The sequence below is a fragment of the Acomys russatus genome, chromosome 23, assembly GCF_903995435.1.
Source record: "Acomys russatus chromosome 23, mAcoRus1.1, whole genome shotgun sequence".
In the NCBI taxonomy this organism is placed as follows: Eukaryota; Metazoa; Chordata; class Mammalia; order Rodentia; family Muridae; genus Acomys; species Acomys russatus.
In genome coordinates, this window is record NC_067159.1 from 3,226,816 (window position 1) to 3,243,680 (window position 16,865).

A 16,865-nucleotide genomic window follows, 5' to 3' on the forward strand; every position below is an offset into this window, starting at 1 on the left:
AGAGCAGACTATTCTAGAGTTTCACCAAGGATTAAAAATAACTTTAGATGGATTGAAAACTTTTTTTTAAATCAAAACTCATGGACAGTATAGATATCTTACATAACCTAAAAAATATATTTTTTTTACATTTGTGTGCTTGTCTTGTGTCTACGAGTATGTGCACATATATGCAAGTCCCTGCACAGGCCAGAAGACAGCATTGGGTCCCCTGGCGTTCTAGGCACTTGTGAGTCCTCTGGTGAATTAGCTACTAAGATTAACTTGAACTGGATGTGGGACACAAACCTTTCATGCCAGTAGCCAGGGGCAGGGAGACACAGCAGCAGGTGGATCTCTAAGTTTAAGGCTAGCCTAATCCACATGGCCAGTCAGCCGGGGCTATACAATAAAATGAGCACCTCTCAAAAAAGGAAAAAAAGCTAAAATAACTGAACCATTAAAATCATTTGCAGCCCCCTCCTCCTTACCAAAGCCAGACTAGTCTGTATGGTGTAATAAGTGGGGTATAGATTCTAGTTTCATTAACCAATCATAAAATGTGTCTGACTTGCCAAATAAGACTTGCTGGCTCCCTTGTGGTCCTCATAACATTTATTAATAGCTTAAGATTCTGCATGGTGCAATGGCTTCTCTTTATTTTAATGAAGCATCTGTGCTTTGTGGTTCAAAAGAATTAAAAACGGTTCCATTTGCAGAAGTAACTTGCCAGCATTTGCTCTAATGGTTGTATCCTTTGTTTGTCTAGTTATAATCGCTGGTTATGCCAAGCAAGATCTGAAGACCTGTCTGATATTGCTTCTCTGAAAGCCTTATACCAAACAGGTGAGCTTAACGACCCCTTATTTTTCTTGCTAATGAAGGAGCTGACTCCTTGCGCTATGAGAGACTTGGCTTTTCTCTGATTTTTTTCTATGAGTGCAGTGTTTTGTGCTGACGTCAATACATTTTGCACATCATGAGATACGTACGTAGACACACTCTACTAACCTCTAGTGTTTCCTTCGCTCTCGGGATGTCTTTTTGTTAGAATTTTTTCTGCTTCAAAAGAGCCCAGTGCTTTTGTCAATACAGAATCAAACTTCATGGTACTCTCCAGTCCACTTTCTCCATTAGGTTTTGTTTCGGGAAGAGCCTGTTAATTTTCAGTTGAGAGCTTCTAGATTTTCCTGGCTCACTGATATTATTAAAAGTTGGGGTAAGCTTAAGCAAAATGTTTATTTATAAAAAAAAGACCAGCCAGGCACAGTGGCACATGCTTGTAATCCCAGCACTCGGGGAGGCAGAGGCAGGGGGGTTCTCTGTGAGTTCAATGCCAGCCTGGTCTACAAAGCGAGTCCAGGACAGTTAGGGCTACACAGAGAAACCCTGTCTTGAAGAAAACAGGAAACAAAAAGCAAACATACAAAAAAAGGCCATAAGTTATGCTAAATTAAAATCTTTAAACAACCTTAAAGTCGGGACTGTGATCAAAACCTCACAAAACTATAAAGACAAGAATAAAAAAGTATTTCCCTAACAGTAAAAGAAATCTAATGACATAATTTGAGAAGGTAGTACATCTCATTTCTTATCTTTTGAGTGTGTACAAGAACTGTTTTATGCAGGCAAATAATATAAACATCTGACAGGACAGTCAGTGGTCTCACACTAAGCTCCCGGGTCCTGATTGCATGCCCTCTTTCAGGCGTGGATAACTGCGGCCGCACAGTCATGGTGGTGGTTGGAAGAAATATTCCTGTGACGTTGATAGACATGGACAAGGTAAGCCACAAATGTTTGTCCTTCAAGTGAGGTGGGTGTATAAAGAAGAGCACCGTACTGGTGACTAGTGACAGGTGAGCAGAACCGTGGGTCTGTACACCGGCATCCCCTCAGAGTCGGTACGCATTGGTTTGGTAAGTTAGGGGTTGTTTGTCCTCTGTAGGAGAAAGAGATACCAGAAAACTCTGGGACGCCTCCAGAGACAGCTCTTCTGTTGGTTATGATATGTCCAGCAAGCGTTTGGTTAGAAGCACCCTGCACTGTAAGCACACAGTCAGACTTCAGCTTCTCTGAAACAAAGAAAAAATAACATTTGAGTACCTACTTGAAAAGAATAAACCAGAGGCATAATTTACCCAAGGTAGCAAGATTGGGTAATTCCACCATCCTTTCATGCGTGGCCAGACAACAGAAGTAGATTATCCTAAGAGAGAAGGAAAAAGAAAAGAAGTTCAAACTGTTAAATAAAAGCAAGAAATTGTTTACCCTGACTAGTAATATAAAAAGGCAACTCAAAATGTCATTTCTCATCCTGAGAATTAGCAAGAACTTGTAAATAATAAGTCTTGTCACCAAAGATGAATTGAAACTATAAAAAGTTGTATTCATTGACCCAGAAATTGCATCCCTGACACTTTATACTAAGAAAATATTCCCGGTGGAGCTGGAGCCGTAAATCCTTTAACTGTTGGTTGTGGAGACTCACATGGACGGGTCACTGAGCCCATGAGCTAATAGCTCCTCAGTCAGCATTCTAGCAGCAGCACCAACTGAACTCAGTACACTGTTACCAGGGAAAAGGGGCATGAAGGGGTTAGTGTGCATGTTGGGGTGCCCAGAATGAGGGCGGTGGATATGATATACTGTTTAGGTATATGAAATTGCCAAATTGTGTATTAACCACAGTATACATAGCATACTTAAAGATTAAAAAAGTATATACAATTTTAAGATAAAGTACAGTTATTCCAAAGCTCATCAGTACTCCAGCTAAGGGTTCAGACGTATTCTGGTCAGTAGTATTTGGGTGAATATGTGAAAGCAGCGAGCCTGGTGTCTTACAGGGTTCCAACAGCTGGTTATGGCACACCGCAAGTGGAGTGTTCTGTGATCCTTTAAAAATATAGATCTAGGAGGCTGGGGATTAGCTCAGAGTACAGCCCTCATGTAGCCTCCACAGGCCCTGCGTTCAATCTCTAACAGGGGCAAGGCAGAGAGGGAGAGGTTGAAGGGAATACAATAGAGAGGAGAGATGTATCAATAGGGAAACTAATAGTTAAGTATAAGATGGAAGTAAGTATTTCAAAATGGATTCCTCTGCGGCTGCAGAGATGGCTCAGCAGTTAAAAGTGGTTATGTCTCTTCCAGAGGACTCAGTGGCCCACAATTGCCTATAACTGCAGTTCCAGGGAATCTGATGCCACTGTGTATGCTCCTACACAAATCATGTACACACACACACACACACACACACACACACACACACATATTTTTTAATCGTTTTCTTGTTTGGGGAGACTATCTTCACAGCTTTCTCCTGTTGGCTAGTCCCATACGGAACAGAACACTACCATAAAGATAGAGAATGTGCAGACAAAGGGGCATCCTAATTTTCTCAAGCCTGAGAATAAAACATGGGAAGTAGAAGGAAGTAGTGTGATGAGAGGGAGAGCAGGAATAGTAGGGATAAACTTATTCACAAAGAGGAGCAACTCGCCTTGTAAGAACTACATTGACCATTCTGTTTGCAGCCGATTGTGTTCTTCATACGGATGGATTCCAGTCACGAGTATGGCTTACCCCCTAAGAATACAACCCTGCACTTGATTTTGCTGTGTGCTTGCATAGCATTCCTGATATTATGATATGTTGTTTCATATTTTTATAAATGAGTCATTGTTGAGGTTCAAACCAGGTAACATTTACAAAGTGTCTGTGTCCCTGACGTCCTCCTCTGCCTACTGTGCCTGCAGTGTGGTCCTACTCCACCCTAACACCGAGGACTGCACTGAGGAGGGAGTAGAAAACAACCTGGCTGATGGTGATGCTTTCATTTGCTGTAGCTTAGCTTCCTCTTTGCAGTTGTTTACAGCCTTGTTTGGTTATAGTTCTCATTTTGATTTTAGTGTCTCTCTTAAATTTCTTAAAATAGAATATATCCCTAAGCAAACAGGGTCATATTAGATCACCCTCTTGCGTTCTAGAAATGTTGCACAGTGTCTTGCCAGCCCCCGACAACGCCCTCCACTTTCCTCGTGCAGATAAGTATTAAAAGTGCTAAGAAAGTGAGCCTCCACAGGAGTGCGGACGGAGTGGCTCGATACAGCATGTGCTCCGTGGCTTGCCCTGAGTCAGTGCATGAGCAAGAACATAGAGTTCTTCATGGAATGCAAACAGAAACTTCGAGAATTGGAGATTTTATTAGAATTTTAGGAAGTATTAAATCTTGATTCTAAATGTTTTGACATCATTGTCCTAGATAAGAGAAACCTGGTAGTTGATCCAAGAGCACCTCCTGGGATCTGGAGAGTTCAGAAGCCAGAGATTAGTGGCTCTCTCCCTTCCGTAGAACAGCACAGAGAGGGCTGTGCCATAGCCTAGGGGAGCGTCACTGAGTGCAGGGACTCACTGTCTAAGGAAATTGACTCTCACCAACCTGATCTTCCTGTCTGCAGCTATAGGTGTAGATTAGAATAGCCCCCTAGGGGAGGGTCCCCCTCTCAGCCTCTGTGAAATGAACTACTATAAAAAATATTGTTTATTCTCTTTTATAGGCTCTCTTATATTTTATCCATGTAATGGATCACATTGCTGTGAAGGAATATGTATTGGTATATTTTCACACACTGACCAGCGAATACAATCACCTGGACTCTGACTTCCTGAAGAAACTCTACGATGTTGTTGATGTCAAGTTAGTTATTTTTGGAAATTGTTAAGGGGGTATTGCTTCTTTATTTTTGACACTAAGCAATAGCCAACATTTGTAGATATTTTTAAAGGCTATTTCATATGACAATGATTTTTATCATGTGTGCATTAGATATTTTAAATACAGGAGGCCCTCCTTTTGCATTAAACTAAGCTCATTTATAATCTTCCCACTTTTCACTTTGGAAGAGGTTTGCTGTCATACCCTGTCTTTATGTATAAAATAATGCAAGTACAGCCTTGGTTCCTATGGTGTGTTAATACATACCACAGTGTGCTTATAAACAGTACTTACCTTGATCCAGTAGTGTGAGTCTGTTGGGAGAGATACTGGTAGCAGGTTCAAGGAAACGTGGTCCTATGATTAGAAATAAAAACAGAAACGGAACATAAACTCACAGATAAAGGTTTTCATTGGAACAAGAAGAGGGGAAGAACACTGGTTTAGTAGCCCAGGCTGCCTACTGGCAGGAAAAGAATGGGCATTTATGGGGTTCATGGGGGGATTTGGGGCTGGTTAGTCATGAAGACAGACGTTTTTTAAACATGCCTTCCTGGCCATGTAAGATCATTTGTCTTTGTCTCTGGAGACAGAGGAGACTTTGTGCTGTACCTGGTGCAGTTCCTCCTGGGACAGGCACACTCCATACAGCGTTAGCAAGGGAGGAGAGAGACTGGGTGTGACAGCAGATGCCCTTATAGACCAAGGCCATGGGAATCTGTCGTTAGTCCTGGTGAATATCCCTGTTATCTTTTAGTGTTTTCTACACCCGGAAGATTCAGGAGAATAAGGAAAGATTGGCCATTTATTACCCTCAGTGTCACAGTTTTATATACAGAATTTAGATTTAATAGACTACTGACTTGGAACTCGAAAATTATTTCCATTAAACTATGTTTCCTTTGCTATAAGTTTTTTCTCAGTGATAAATTTCCTAAATAAAAATAGCATTCTGCCCTCCTGGTAGCTATTTTATTTGTAGCATCGCAGTATCTTTATTGGTTAGGTTGAGAAACCATTATCCAGTTAGGGAACGAAGAAGGTAAATTATCATAAATTTCCATTGTCTTCCATCCTCCATTAAACCTCATCCTAATCAGCAATACTAATGCTTTCATTATCTGACAGACACCTACTTAGTGTGCTTTAAAGTGTTTTGTAATGAAGCTGCACTGCACTGTATACCTACCTTCAGCTCCACAGCCCTCGGCTAGCATAGCTCTCCTGCCAGCTCTCTGAAGTCCTTGACAATTAACCCCATATGACTCACTAGTGATTATTAAACTTATGGAAAGCAAAACCTCAGGATGCACCTCACAGAGCCGCATGGGGTGGTTGGCTGAGGCTCAGGTTGGGCTCTGGGCGTTGTTGCCTCTTGGTCATCAGATCACTGAGTGTAAAAGCAGAGGCAGTGCTGGCAGTGTCAGAACCAGAGCGGATTAGGAACAAAGGACAAGCCCGTCATAGGCATTTGGGTCACACAGTAGCTGTAGCATAACTATAACTTAGCGTTTCTAACTCTTGCCGTAATTTTGGTGATTCAAAGTAGCTTAATTTTATATATTTGAGCTGAGAGACTCAGCCATGGTATAAAAAAAATAATGCACACGTTTTTAAAAGTATGACTTAATTTTGTGCTTCTTTGGGTAGCTCTGTCACAGCCAGGAACAGCAATTAGTACTTCCTTTAAAACAGGCAGTTTGAATGATGAAATGTTCACTTAATTATTTTTGACATTTCACCCAAAATTCAGCATATTTACTCCCACTGCTTTCAAGGTATTTTTTTCTGTGTGAGTATAGTATATACGCAGGTGAAATGTTGATTCTCTATACTAATGAGTAATTTTCAGTGTGACTTACGGGACTGTTTGTTTTGATTAGATACAAGAGGAATTTGAAGGCTGTTTATTTCGTCCATCCAACATTCCGCTCAAAGGTAAGGTATTAGTGTTTTCACCAAGCCTGGCCTTAGGCGCCCCACATGCTCAGGGCACCATAACTGAGTGGTGCTGTTCTCACTGGCTGAGCCACTGTGCTGTGTTTGCTGTGGCTGGCTCTGGTATCCCTCAGAACGACCCTGTCCCAGGCTCTGCCTTTGTGTTCTCTCCATTCACTGAGCATTGCTGGTGCTCTTAGCCTAGGCTTGTTCCCTCCCCTCTGCTTACAGCTGACCCTGACTTGTCTGTCCCATCTCAGCTCAATAACTGCTTTCTGTCTTAAACCTTCTAGCCTAACCCTGTAGCTAGTAAATACTCCCACATTGTGTCACTTAAGATTGCATAGCTTTCTAACATTGTGATGATTTCATTCTAAGTACACATTTCATTTCCTGCCTTCTTATGTTAACCTGTGAGGGCTTGAACATAGCTACTTTGCTCACAATTGTTTCTTCAGTACCTGAAGACCTTCAGTTCATCAAGAAATCTAGTCCCTTGGTCCTTGCGTGCTCTAAAAGTGTCATACTTCTTCCTTTCATCTTCCTACATCCAGGCAAGCCCACACTGCACCTCTTCGCCACTCTAGCAAATGCCTACAGGAACTGATAGCCTGTTAATCTTGTAGCATGACTGCCTTAAAGCTTAGACTACAGAAAGTCTGTTTACTATGCAGAGCCTTAATGATGACATAATAGAGCTCTGCAGTCTCGGGTCCTCCATGGACTCACAAGCTTCCCTGTGATAAAATGGTTCGGGCAGCTCTTCATTATCCACAAGCCCCATCCTACTAGCTCCTCCACCCGAGATTGCTCTGCCCCATCCTTACCAAAAGTATAAGGCGTCATTAAGGACCTCTGTCTTCCTCCCCGCACCCCAGTCATCTGACACCTGTTTTGTTGTGGCTTTTCCTTTCAGTGTCATAAAAACATGTTCCTTCTTAAGCAAGGGCAATTAGGTTCTCTCCCTTTGTGACAGTTTCCATAGTAGTGATAGCGAATAGGATTGTTGTTTGTTTTAAGCATTTACTGTGTGCAGTTTCCTCCTGCATTATCTTTGAGTGTGCTTATAAAGAGTGGATTCCTATTTACAGCAAGAATATTCCAAACCTCTCTAAAGAAATTAGCATCCTCCTCCCATGTGACTGGCTCTAAAGCACCACCTCACTTCCTCCCAGCTTCCTTCCTTTCTTCATTTTTCTCAAATTCATGTCACACTGCACCCGTTAAATCACCACCTCTTAAATGTGTCACGGCTTCTCCCATGACAGCTAGAATTCTTAGTGTAGCCGTGGTCTGTGTTCACTTCCATCTTAGATTACTCTAGTCTGGTTCTAATCTGGATATGCCGTCTGAAGCTGTTCACAACAAAACCACAAGTAATTCATCATTTCATATCATATGTCTTTCTGTCTTCATGTCAAACACTGTCTTGGCTTATCTGAAGCTAACTTTGCCGAGTTTCTTTCGTGCTTGTATCTGCCCTTCTCTGTTTCCTTTTTGTACAGGCTTTCTCTGCTAACCCTTTGAGCCTTAGTGTCTCCAAGTCCTCTGTCTTCACTGTCCATTCTTTAGTTTATTCATTCTTGTGTCTACTGACCCTTCAAAACACACGCAGTGCTTCAGTCTGTCTTTGGGGAAGTAGCAGGCCTAAGGTTTAGAAGCAGGGTCTCAGGGGTGCTAGGTTCCAATCTCTGTTCTCCCAACCTCATTGCCGGCTCAGGTAAGAGGTGTCATCCTGTATAGTATGGAAGTAATGCCCAGCTCACACTGTTCTTAGGAGGGTGAGGTCAGTTGGCATCTAAAACGCTTCAAACAGGTCTCAACAGACACTCACAAATGTCAGCTACACTGCCGTTATCTTGGATTGTCTCACATAGACTCAGTTCAAATGTAATTTTGCTATACAGCACAGGCTGCAGCCCAGGCACCATACTACTTACTACCTCGCCCTGTTTTTTGGAAAAGAAAAATGAAAGAGTAAGGTCCATATATAAAAACATCCCGTATAGTAAATCAAAGCTATAAACCGAGTGCTTCTAAATAGGAGATAGAATTAAGAAGTCATAAAGCTATCCCTGTTCTAACTTCCATACTGCTCACATCATTTCCAAGCCACTCCCCCACATGGTGCTAAGTTACCTGCTTGCTAGCTTACTTTTTCTTCAGCAGTGTTCTCTTGTACAATGCAGGCAAGTGGAGCATAAACCTGAGGAGACTATTTGGGTGCAACATGTGAACTGACCCTGTGTTCTTCGCTTTGCATTTTAATTATCAGATGAAAAAAAAATTCTAACATTCAGAAACACCTGAATTATCTTTTCCAAAGGCTGTTAATTTTCTTCAGTTTTTTTAAAATTATAGCAAATATTAAATAATGAAAGCAAACCTTATTTTTGTATTTTTTTTAAGCCTTTAGTGTAAACAATTGAATTTTTTTTTAAACATATGAAATTTCATTTTTATTGAACGTGTATCACCTTTGCATCATTGTAAATTCAAACACCCAGGAGTGGTTGCTCACAGGCGGAGGACTGTCCTGATACGATCCGGAGTGTTTCCCAGCGTTCCCTTCGTGAAAACGCTTTTCACTTTGATGAAGTCAAAATTGTCTTTTGTTTGCTTTGGTCCTCAGATTTAAGGAGCACTGTCTAACTCCAGATCATTAAATTGTCTTTTAAGAGTCTTGTGGCTTTAGTTTTAACGTCTATGATTAGACTTTCGATCACAGCCTTCTCTGAAATGAGCCATGACTGGAGCGAGGCAGGAGTGGGGTTGGGGTGGGGTGGGGGTGGGGGGTGTTGTGCGGAGAGAGACTCAACACAAAGCTGGAGAAGCCCACCTTCGGCCGCCCTTGCTTCCTACTACCACACGGAGGCGCTAGTGGCACTGGCCTGCCTGCCTGGTTACAGCTCTGACCCAGGTTCCAACAACTGAAAATTTAAAGCTAAGCCCTATAAAACTAAAATGGAGGTGTGGGGAAGCTGGTGTTCTTGGGTCTTTCCAAACAAGGATATAAAGGAAGACTTGATGGGAGATACTGGCAGGGCTGTGCTTCCTACCTGCACATAGTGTGCTCAAAGTCGGCCTGTGCCTCCCTGGTACTGCAGAGTCGGCCTGTGCCTCCCTGGTGCTGCCTACCTCCCCCTTTTGTACCACACCCACCATGTCAGTATGGTATAGCTTACTTAAGAGTCCCATCAAACAACTGGATAAAAACAGAGACCTTAAAAATCCTATATAACCTCGTATTGGAGATGGAGAAACTGAGGCCCAGAAAGAAGCAGGTTTATGAAGGAGTACAGTACCTCCCCTGACACCGTGTTCCTCCTAGATAGACAGATGCTGGGCATCAGTCTGTGACTGTGACATGGCTCGTCAGTGCAGAACTTTCAGCCTGGAGCATCAGCTAAAACAACCCAGGATGCTCACTGTTACGCAGTAGCACAAAGGAAGAAGGTGCAGCTGGAGCACTTAGATGGAATGCTCTTTGTAGCTTTGCATGGAAGTGGGCCAAGGAGACCTTCAACTAGGACAACAGCCAGTTAAAGATTTGAGGGTAAAGATGCCAGGGCTCACAGGACATGTAAAAAGAGGTAAGAAACAGTGGTAACAAATTCTCTGCACAGCATCTCAGCTTCACAAGTGGGCTGCTACTTTGATTGGCTTCAACAAAGACTATATGGCAGTTATCAAGTGAAAATATCTTAGTTTCAAAATGTTGGAAACAAACAAAAATACTTTACAGTTATTATTAACCTACTGTACCAAAACATTGATTATTGTACCAAATAATGCAGAAGCATTTTTTTCAAAGGGTATATTTAATCATTCTCCCCCTCCTCCTCCCAGATCCCCCCCATCTGCCAAATCCCCTGCTCCTATCTCCCCTCGTTCCCTCCCTACCCCTCTCCAACAACAAAAAATTAAAACAAAGAACAATCAAACAAAACATAACAAAGCAGGAAAGAAGTTCACAAAAGCCATAGAGGCCAATTGTGTTGGTCAACTACTAGACATGGGGTCTTCCCGGGAGTGTTGAGGTGTCCAGTGGCCTCCATTTTCCCTTTCCAACAGGTATGAGCTGCACATAGCTTCAGCCAACAGTCAGAAGCACATGCTGTCTGTCAGTATGATGTACACATAGGAGGCAAGCACGCTGGAACAGCCTCTTCCCTGTAGCCCCAGTGATGCCATTGTTCTTTCTTTTTTATAAATGTTCCTTGTCATCTATGAAATTACTGTTCAGCTCACTAATAAACTACAAACGGCACTTTGAAAAAAAATGTTGTTACTGTACAATTTCAAATATTTTGAAATTACAGTTTTTAACTAACATAAAATTTCAAAAGTATGTCTGTTTTTAATGGTGGCTAATGGCTTAAATTATGTTTCTTTCCTATTAATCAGGTCTCAACATGGTTTTTCACCACCTTTTCTGTCTCAGGCCTGAAGGACAAAATCCACCATGTAGACAGCCTGCAGCAGCTCTTTTCTGCCATATCCCCAGAGCAGATAGACTTTCCTCCTTTTGTCCTCGAATATGATGCCAGGGTAAGTGCTGGTTGTCCTTTGCCCTGTGTAGTATGTGGATGAGTCACAGAGCTACAGCTATGAGCACGTGGATGTGCCACACAGAGCAGCAGGTGTGAGCATGTGGATGTGCCACAGAGCAGCAGCTGTGTGCATGTAGATGTGCCACAGAGCAGCAGCTGTGTGCATGTAGATGTGCCACAGAGCAGCAGCTGTGTGCATGTAGATGTGCCACAGAGCTGCAGCTGTGTGCATGTAGATGTGCCACAGAGCAGCAGCTGTGTACATGTGGATGTGCCACACAGAGCAGCAGGTGTGTGCATGTGGATGTGCCACACAGAGCAGCAGGTGTGTACATGTGGATGTGCCACACAGAGCAGCAGCTGTGTACATGTGGATGTGCCACACAGAGCAGCAGGTGTGTACATGTGGATGTGCCACACAGAGCAGCAGGTGTGTACATGTGGATGTGCCACACAGAGCAGCAGGTGTGAGCATGTGGATGTGCCACAGAGCAGCAGGTGTGAGCATGTGGATGTGCCACAGAGCAGCAATGTGAGCATGTGGATGTGCCACAGAGCTGCAGGTGTGAACATGTGAGTGTGTTACATTCTATATGCATACTAAGGAGGCTGCTTCATAGCGCCTTTGCCTCTTGTGTGTAAGTTCCCTCCTGTGTGTTCAGTATGCCAGGACACAACATATGCTTCACAATAACACCCATGTGCATATGAGGGTGTGAACACACTAGCAGATGTCAGCATATGAGTGTGTAAGTGTGTCACACAGCAGCAGCAGCTGGGAGCTTTGGAATAATCATTTAGCATTTTTCACACAATAACTTCAGGGAAAGGCCTTGTTCCAGGTTTTTCCTAGACCAATATTTTAGCAAAAGGTTTTCCAGTCATGAATTTAAAGCTGGTCTTTGGTTGTGTGGACAGCTTCTGTCACATGGAAGGCTTTTAGCTCCCATCTTATGCTAGACTAGACTGATATCCACTTGCAGCATGGATGTTAAGGCAGTAGGCTCTGCCCTGTTACAAGTTGTGTTTTCTAAAGGCCTTGGTAATGGCTTTAATATATCTGCCATGCTAGTGAGGTTGCTTATAGGTACATTCATAGAGCTATTCCTGAAGCACTGCTCACACGACTTTTCTTGAACTTCATTAAAATTCCTTTCTACTGTGTGTAGTCACAGCATCGCCTTTATAATAATTTTTTAATTGAGACACTTTTCCAAAAGTTAATCAAGCACCTTGTGTTAATCAATCACAGTTGCTGATTACATATCTTTGGACATGAGCCAGAGGGAGGACATACTGGAAAGTAACCCTGAGTTTGGAATATTCTACCCTAATTATTGTGCAACTTGTTGTTTACAGTCAAATAAAAGTCAGGCAGGACATTTCTCTCTAAGGTTTCTCCAACTTCAACAATGACTTCTGTTCCCCTTATGTGGAGAGCAAAGTCTTTAATGTGTCCTAATAGCTAATAAAAATCTCACATTCGGCTGTTGCACAGAAAGGGTTTGTAACTGGAGCAGCTGGATCATAGAACAAAGATTATCAGTATCTGGGATGGGGAAAAGCCGCATCAGTTTGTGTTTACGTGAATATTGCGGGAGTGAAAGCTGGCCCTATTGTTTGCCTTTGAGCTACACTTATCGGTAATTAATAGCAGGAAACATAAAAGGCACAATGGAACATTTTGATACCCAAAATTTTAATGACACTTCAAAGCTACTATCTAAATGTATAATTTCTTTTCTGCAAATACAGAAAGACTGCGCCACCAGATTCGAGCTTGCTTTTGTTTTTGACAGTGTGTTCTAGCTCTCTGTTGTTTTGACTATCAAAAAGGACACAATGACAGGATCGGTCAGAAGGAAGCATAACCCCTAAAGTAACCACCAGGTCACTAAACTGTCTCTACCTATGCTGGAGTTCTCCAGAATAGAGATACTATTTCCTGTCTATGAGGGCAGAAGACAGGCATAAAGATGAGGGGTGGAGTGTGAGGAGACCATGTTCAGGGACAGGCAGAGGGCTATCATGACATGCATGCAGTGTTGTGCCCTGCAGTCAATAGAGAGTGTTCTGCAAGAAAGCGCTGCCACTGCACCCTGTGCAGAGAGACCAGTGTGGAAAGAGCAGAGAGCATGATGAAGAGAGAGGCAAGTCTACAGGAAGGAGTCAGCCTCAGCGGAGACAAGAGGGAAGCCGTGCTGCTGAGGTGAGCGAGACTTAGGAGACAGGAGACAGTCAGATCTGCGACATTGGCAGAGGAAGCAGCTATGGGAGAGGAAGCAGAAAGCAAGTGCTTTTGAAGGGCGGTCTTTCCACTGCCCCAGGAAGCCATGTGAGGGAAAGTCTTGAGGGACTTGGGAAAGGTTCAGGTAGTGTGTTCAGCTTGCAGCACAGTAGTTTATGGGATGTGGACCTGAAATACCAGGAGGTGGTTGGATACTAACTTGTAAGGAAATTTAAAACATGATGGCAAAAAAAGGAGTGCCAAGCTAGCATACTTTATTATGCTCAGTTGTGCCTTACACTTGATGGCACATAATGGGTTCTTTATTTGGTAAAGGACTGATGGTTGGTATCAAGTATCAGGGGACTTAAAAAACCATTTCTAAGATTTATGTAATTTAGAAAGCCAGCCATTTCTATAAGACTAAAGGGGGCCTTTGAAAAATAGTTGAAGGTAATTTGTATCTAGATAATACTACTGAAGCAACAGGAAGAGCAGGTCCGCACCCCTCCAAATGAAATCAAGGTGTGCCATTCTGACTGGTGAGGAGTCTTTAAATTACTGTGGTTGTTTCCAGAAATAGAGAGGCTAGTTGATGGCTCAGCTGTCTCTGTACACTGTGACATTAATGTAGGATGCTCTGTCTCATGCCATCACAGATCAGACGTGTGCCTCTTGGTCTGCCACAAAAATCAATGTAGATAGAAGAAATTTTGGAAAATAGCACAGGAGACTAGAAGAAAACCCTTAGCGAGGTGAAGGATTCCCTCTGGCACTCAAAATAGATTTCTCTTTGGGCATATGTTTCTCAGGGCATTACTTTCTGCATTATAAAAACGCAGAACTGCTTAGATTAGACATCATGAAAGACATGCTAAAACGCAAAATATGTGTTTTCCTCCAAGTAGCCAGAAATGTGGCTAATTCTGAAATTTGTTTCTATTTTCTTTTGCCCCCAAATACCTGGTCAGATTATTTATTTTCAAAAAATGTCTTAGTTATTTTGATGCCCTGACTGTGACAGCAGGTTCAGCTCCTGCTCTGAGCTGTGCTCAGGAGAGCGGCCGAACTTCTGGCTACTTCCGTCAGTAGCACTAAGTTGCCCAGCAGATCAAAGACCTGGTCTGCTCAGTGCTCTCTGTAACTGTAAGGTAAATGCTGCAGGGCGCTACTTCCTCCTCCTCACTCCTGTCTTACATCAACAGTCAGCATTTTCTGTTTGTAGTTTACTGAAAAACAAGTTCTCTGCCAAAGAAATACTTTTCCTAAAAATGGGGCTGTCTTACATCTCATAAATCAAATCTTCCCACCATAAAGTTGACTGCCTTGTTTTTATCATGATAATCCAAAGTGGGGGCCAAAGAATTTCTCCTTACACTAGTTTGTTGCATTCTACATTGACACTAAGCTTCTGGCATTTAATTCTCCATCTTGTCATGGAGCTGAGTGGCCTGAGAACTGTAATTGTTACAAGTCTTGCCACTCGGGCGTGTCATGCAGACGTCTACTGCCAAACAGTGACAGCTACTAAATTCTTGAGGAGCCATTTTTATTCTTCCATAACTAAACTAAGATTCAGCAATGAGAAGGTAACAGCATCTAAGAAGAGTCCAGTGCAAGACAGACTAGTTTCTCATGAGGTACTTTACTTAAACTATATAATGTGTGTGTGTGTTTCATTTTCCTTGGCAGTCAAATGACAATGTTACCTATTTCCTAGCATCATGGGAGAACTTAAAGGGGCAGTGAAAACAAGGAACCTGTAAATAGTCCAGCACCAAGAATGCTCAGTAAGCAGCTTTATTATCACAGCACATGGTCGTCCTTGTGGCCTCCCCGCTATACACTAGCTCTGACTCACTCTGGTGGAACAGGTGGCTGAGGTCTCTGCTGGGTATTTCCAATGCACTTTTACATTTATTGAACACCCCTGTTTCATTCGTTCTTTTGTTTGTTTTTCGAGAGGGGGTTTTTCTGTGTAGCCTTGGCTGTCCTCTGGAACTCAGAGATCTGCCTGCCTCTGCCTCCCTGAGTTCTGGGATTGCGGGCGTGTGTCACCACACCCGGCTTGTAGGCCCCTGTCTTTTGCACAAGTAACTTGTCTTGTTACTTAATGTTCTCCTCTTTTTTCTCTACACAGGAAAATGGGCCTTATTTTGCATCGTACCCTTCATCACCAGATTTGTGACCTCCTGTCTTCCCAGTGCTTCTTGGTCACAGGATTCCATTTCACCACAACTCACAACCTGTTGAAGCGATGTTCATTTTTGCTGTACAGTCCCAGAGAGCTTTTGTCCCCACCTCTCTGGTATTTTTTTATTGACTATATATTTTCTGGCACATAAACAATCTAGAACTGGTAGGCCATTCTGAACTGGTACATTTTAAATTTGTATATTTGTATTAAATGGAAATGTTCATTTTTAGAGCATTACTAGAAACTGGGGATCAACTCTTGAGTGCCTTCAGTTTCCTGAAGGACACTGGACTCTGTTACACCGGCTACCAACATTGCTCATGGCATATCTCACAGCGCAAGCTTCAGACTCCCCATTACATAGGCTGCCAGCATTGTTCATAGCACCTCTTAAACAGTGCACGCTTCCTTTGTTTATTTAAATATTTCTCAAAATCTATAGAGCCCATGTATGCAGAACAGATGCATCGTTTCCCTCAGATGCTGGCTTTAATACCATTTCCATTTTATACAGACGATCTGATTATAATATAGAATTTCCCAGGACCAAGAATATAGAAATGTGTCTGATCAAAACTGTAAAGATCTTCAGCAAAACATAGGACTTGAAGCTTCGTGGCACAAGGTCAGGCTGAGCTGTAAGTGCTTCTTGGATTATCCACTTTGTTACGGTTGACACTGTTCTGATCTTAGCAGTATGGAGAGCACAAAGATTATATCTTCAACTCTTCTATAATCATGTGATTGGTCTCCTTGTCAAAAGAATGTATGTGCGACAGCACTCCTAAGTAAAGAGCATTTCCCAAGACTCCATCCCTGACCACACTGCTGTCTTCTAAGAGTCATAAGTGATTGTGTTGGCTCAGTATCTCCTGAGTTGCCTACATCAGCACGGTGGAAGTGTGTGATAGCGCACAAATCCAAGGACCAGACAATTTTCACTTCAGAAAACCTTTGCCATTCACGCTGTGTGTGCCTTAGCTTGTTTATGGGTGACAATTAGAATGATAACAACGTATTGCAGTGGTAGCCTGAAGGTAGCATTTAGAAAGGGCCTTGCTGTCCCAGGACGCAGAGGGAGTTGGGGATGGGATAGTGTTTCATTTAGTTCTTAATAGGTCAATGGGAGTAAATATATGTGACAAAGATTCTGTAAGTCACTCCATGGTCCTTGGCACCTTTGAAGTGATTGAGCAGTGTTTGGGGGCGGGTCACAAAATATCCCAGCCCAGCCCTCTGACCACTTCCTGCTTT

The 16,865-nt window shown here is 42.7% G+C and overlaps 1 protein-coding gene across 1 annotated transcript in view; it reads left to right on the forward strand.

Annotated features, from left to right (window-relative positions):
• Gdap2 (ganglioside induced differentiation associated protein 2) overlaps positions 1–16,504 on the forward strand; it is a 53,231-nt gene extending 36,727 nt beyond the window's left edge. The window contains exons 9-14 of the mRNA XM_051165524.1: positions 749–825; positions 1,688–1,764; positions 4,539–4,678; positions 6,580–6,634; positions 11,042–11,185; positions 15,555–16,504. Coding sequence (XP_051021481.1) covers positions 749–825; positions 1,688–1,764; positions 4,539–4,678; positions 6,580–6,634; positions 11,042–11,185; positions 15,555–15,602 — 541 coding nt within the window. The 3' untranslated portion in view covers positions 15,603–16,504. The remainder of the gene's footprint in view (positions 1–748; positions 826–1,687; positions 1,765–4,538; positions 4,679–6,579; positions 6,635–11,041; positions 11,186–15,554) is intronic.
• Positions 16,505–16,865: the final 361 nt, after the last annotated feature.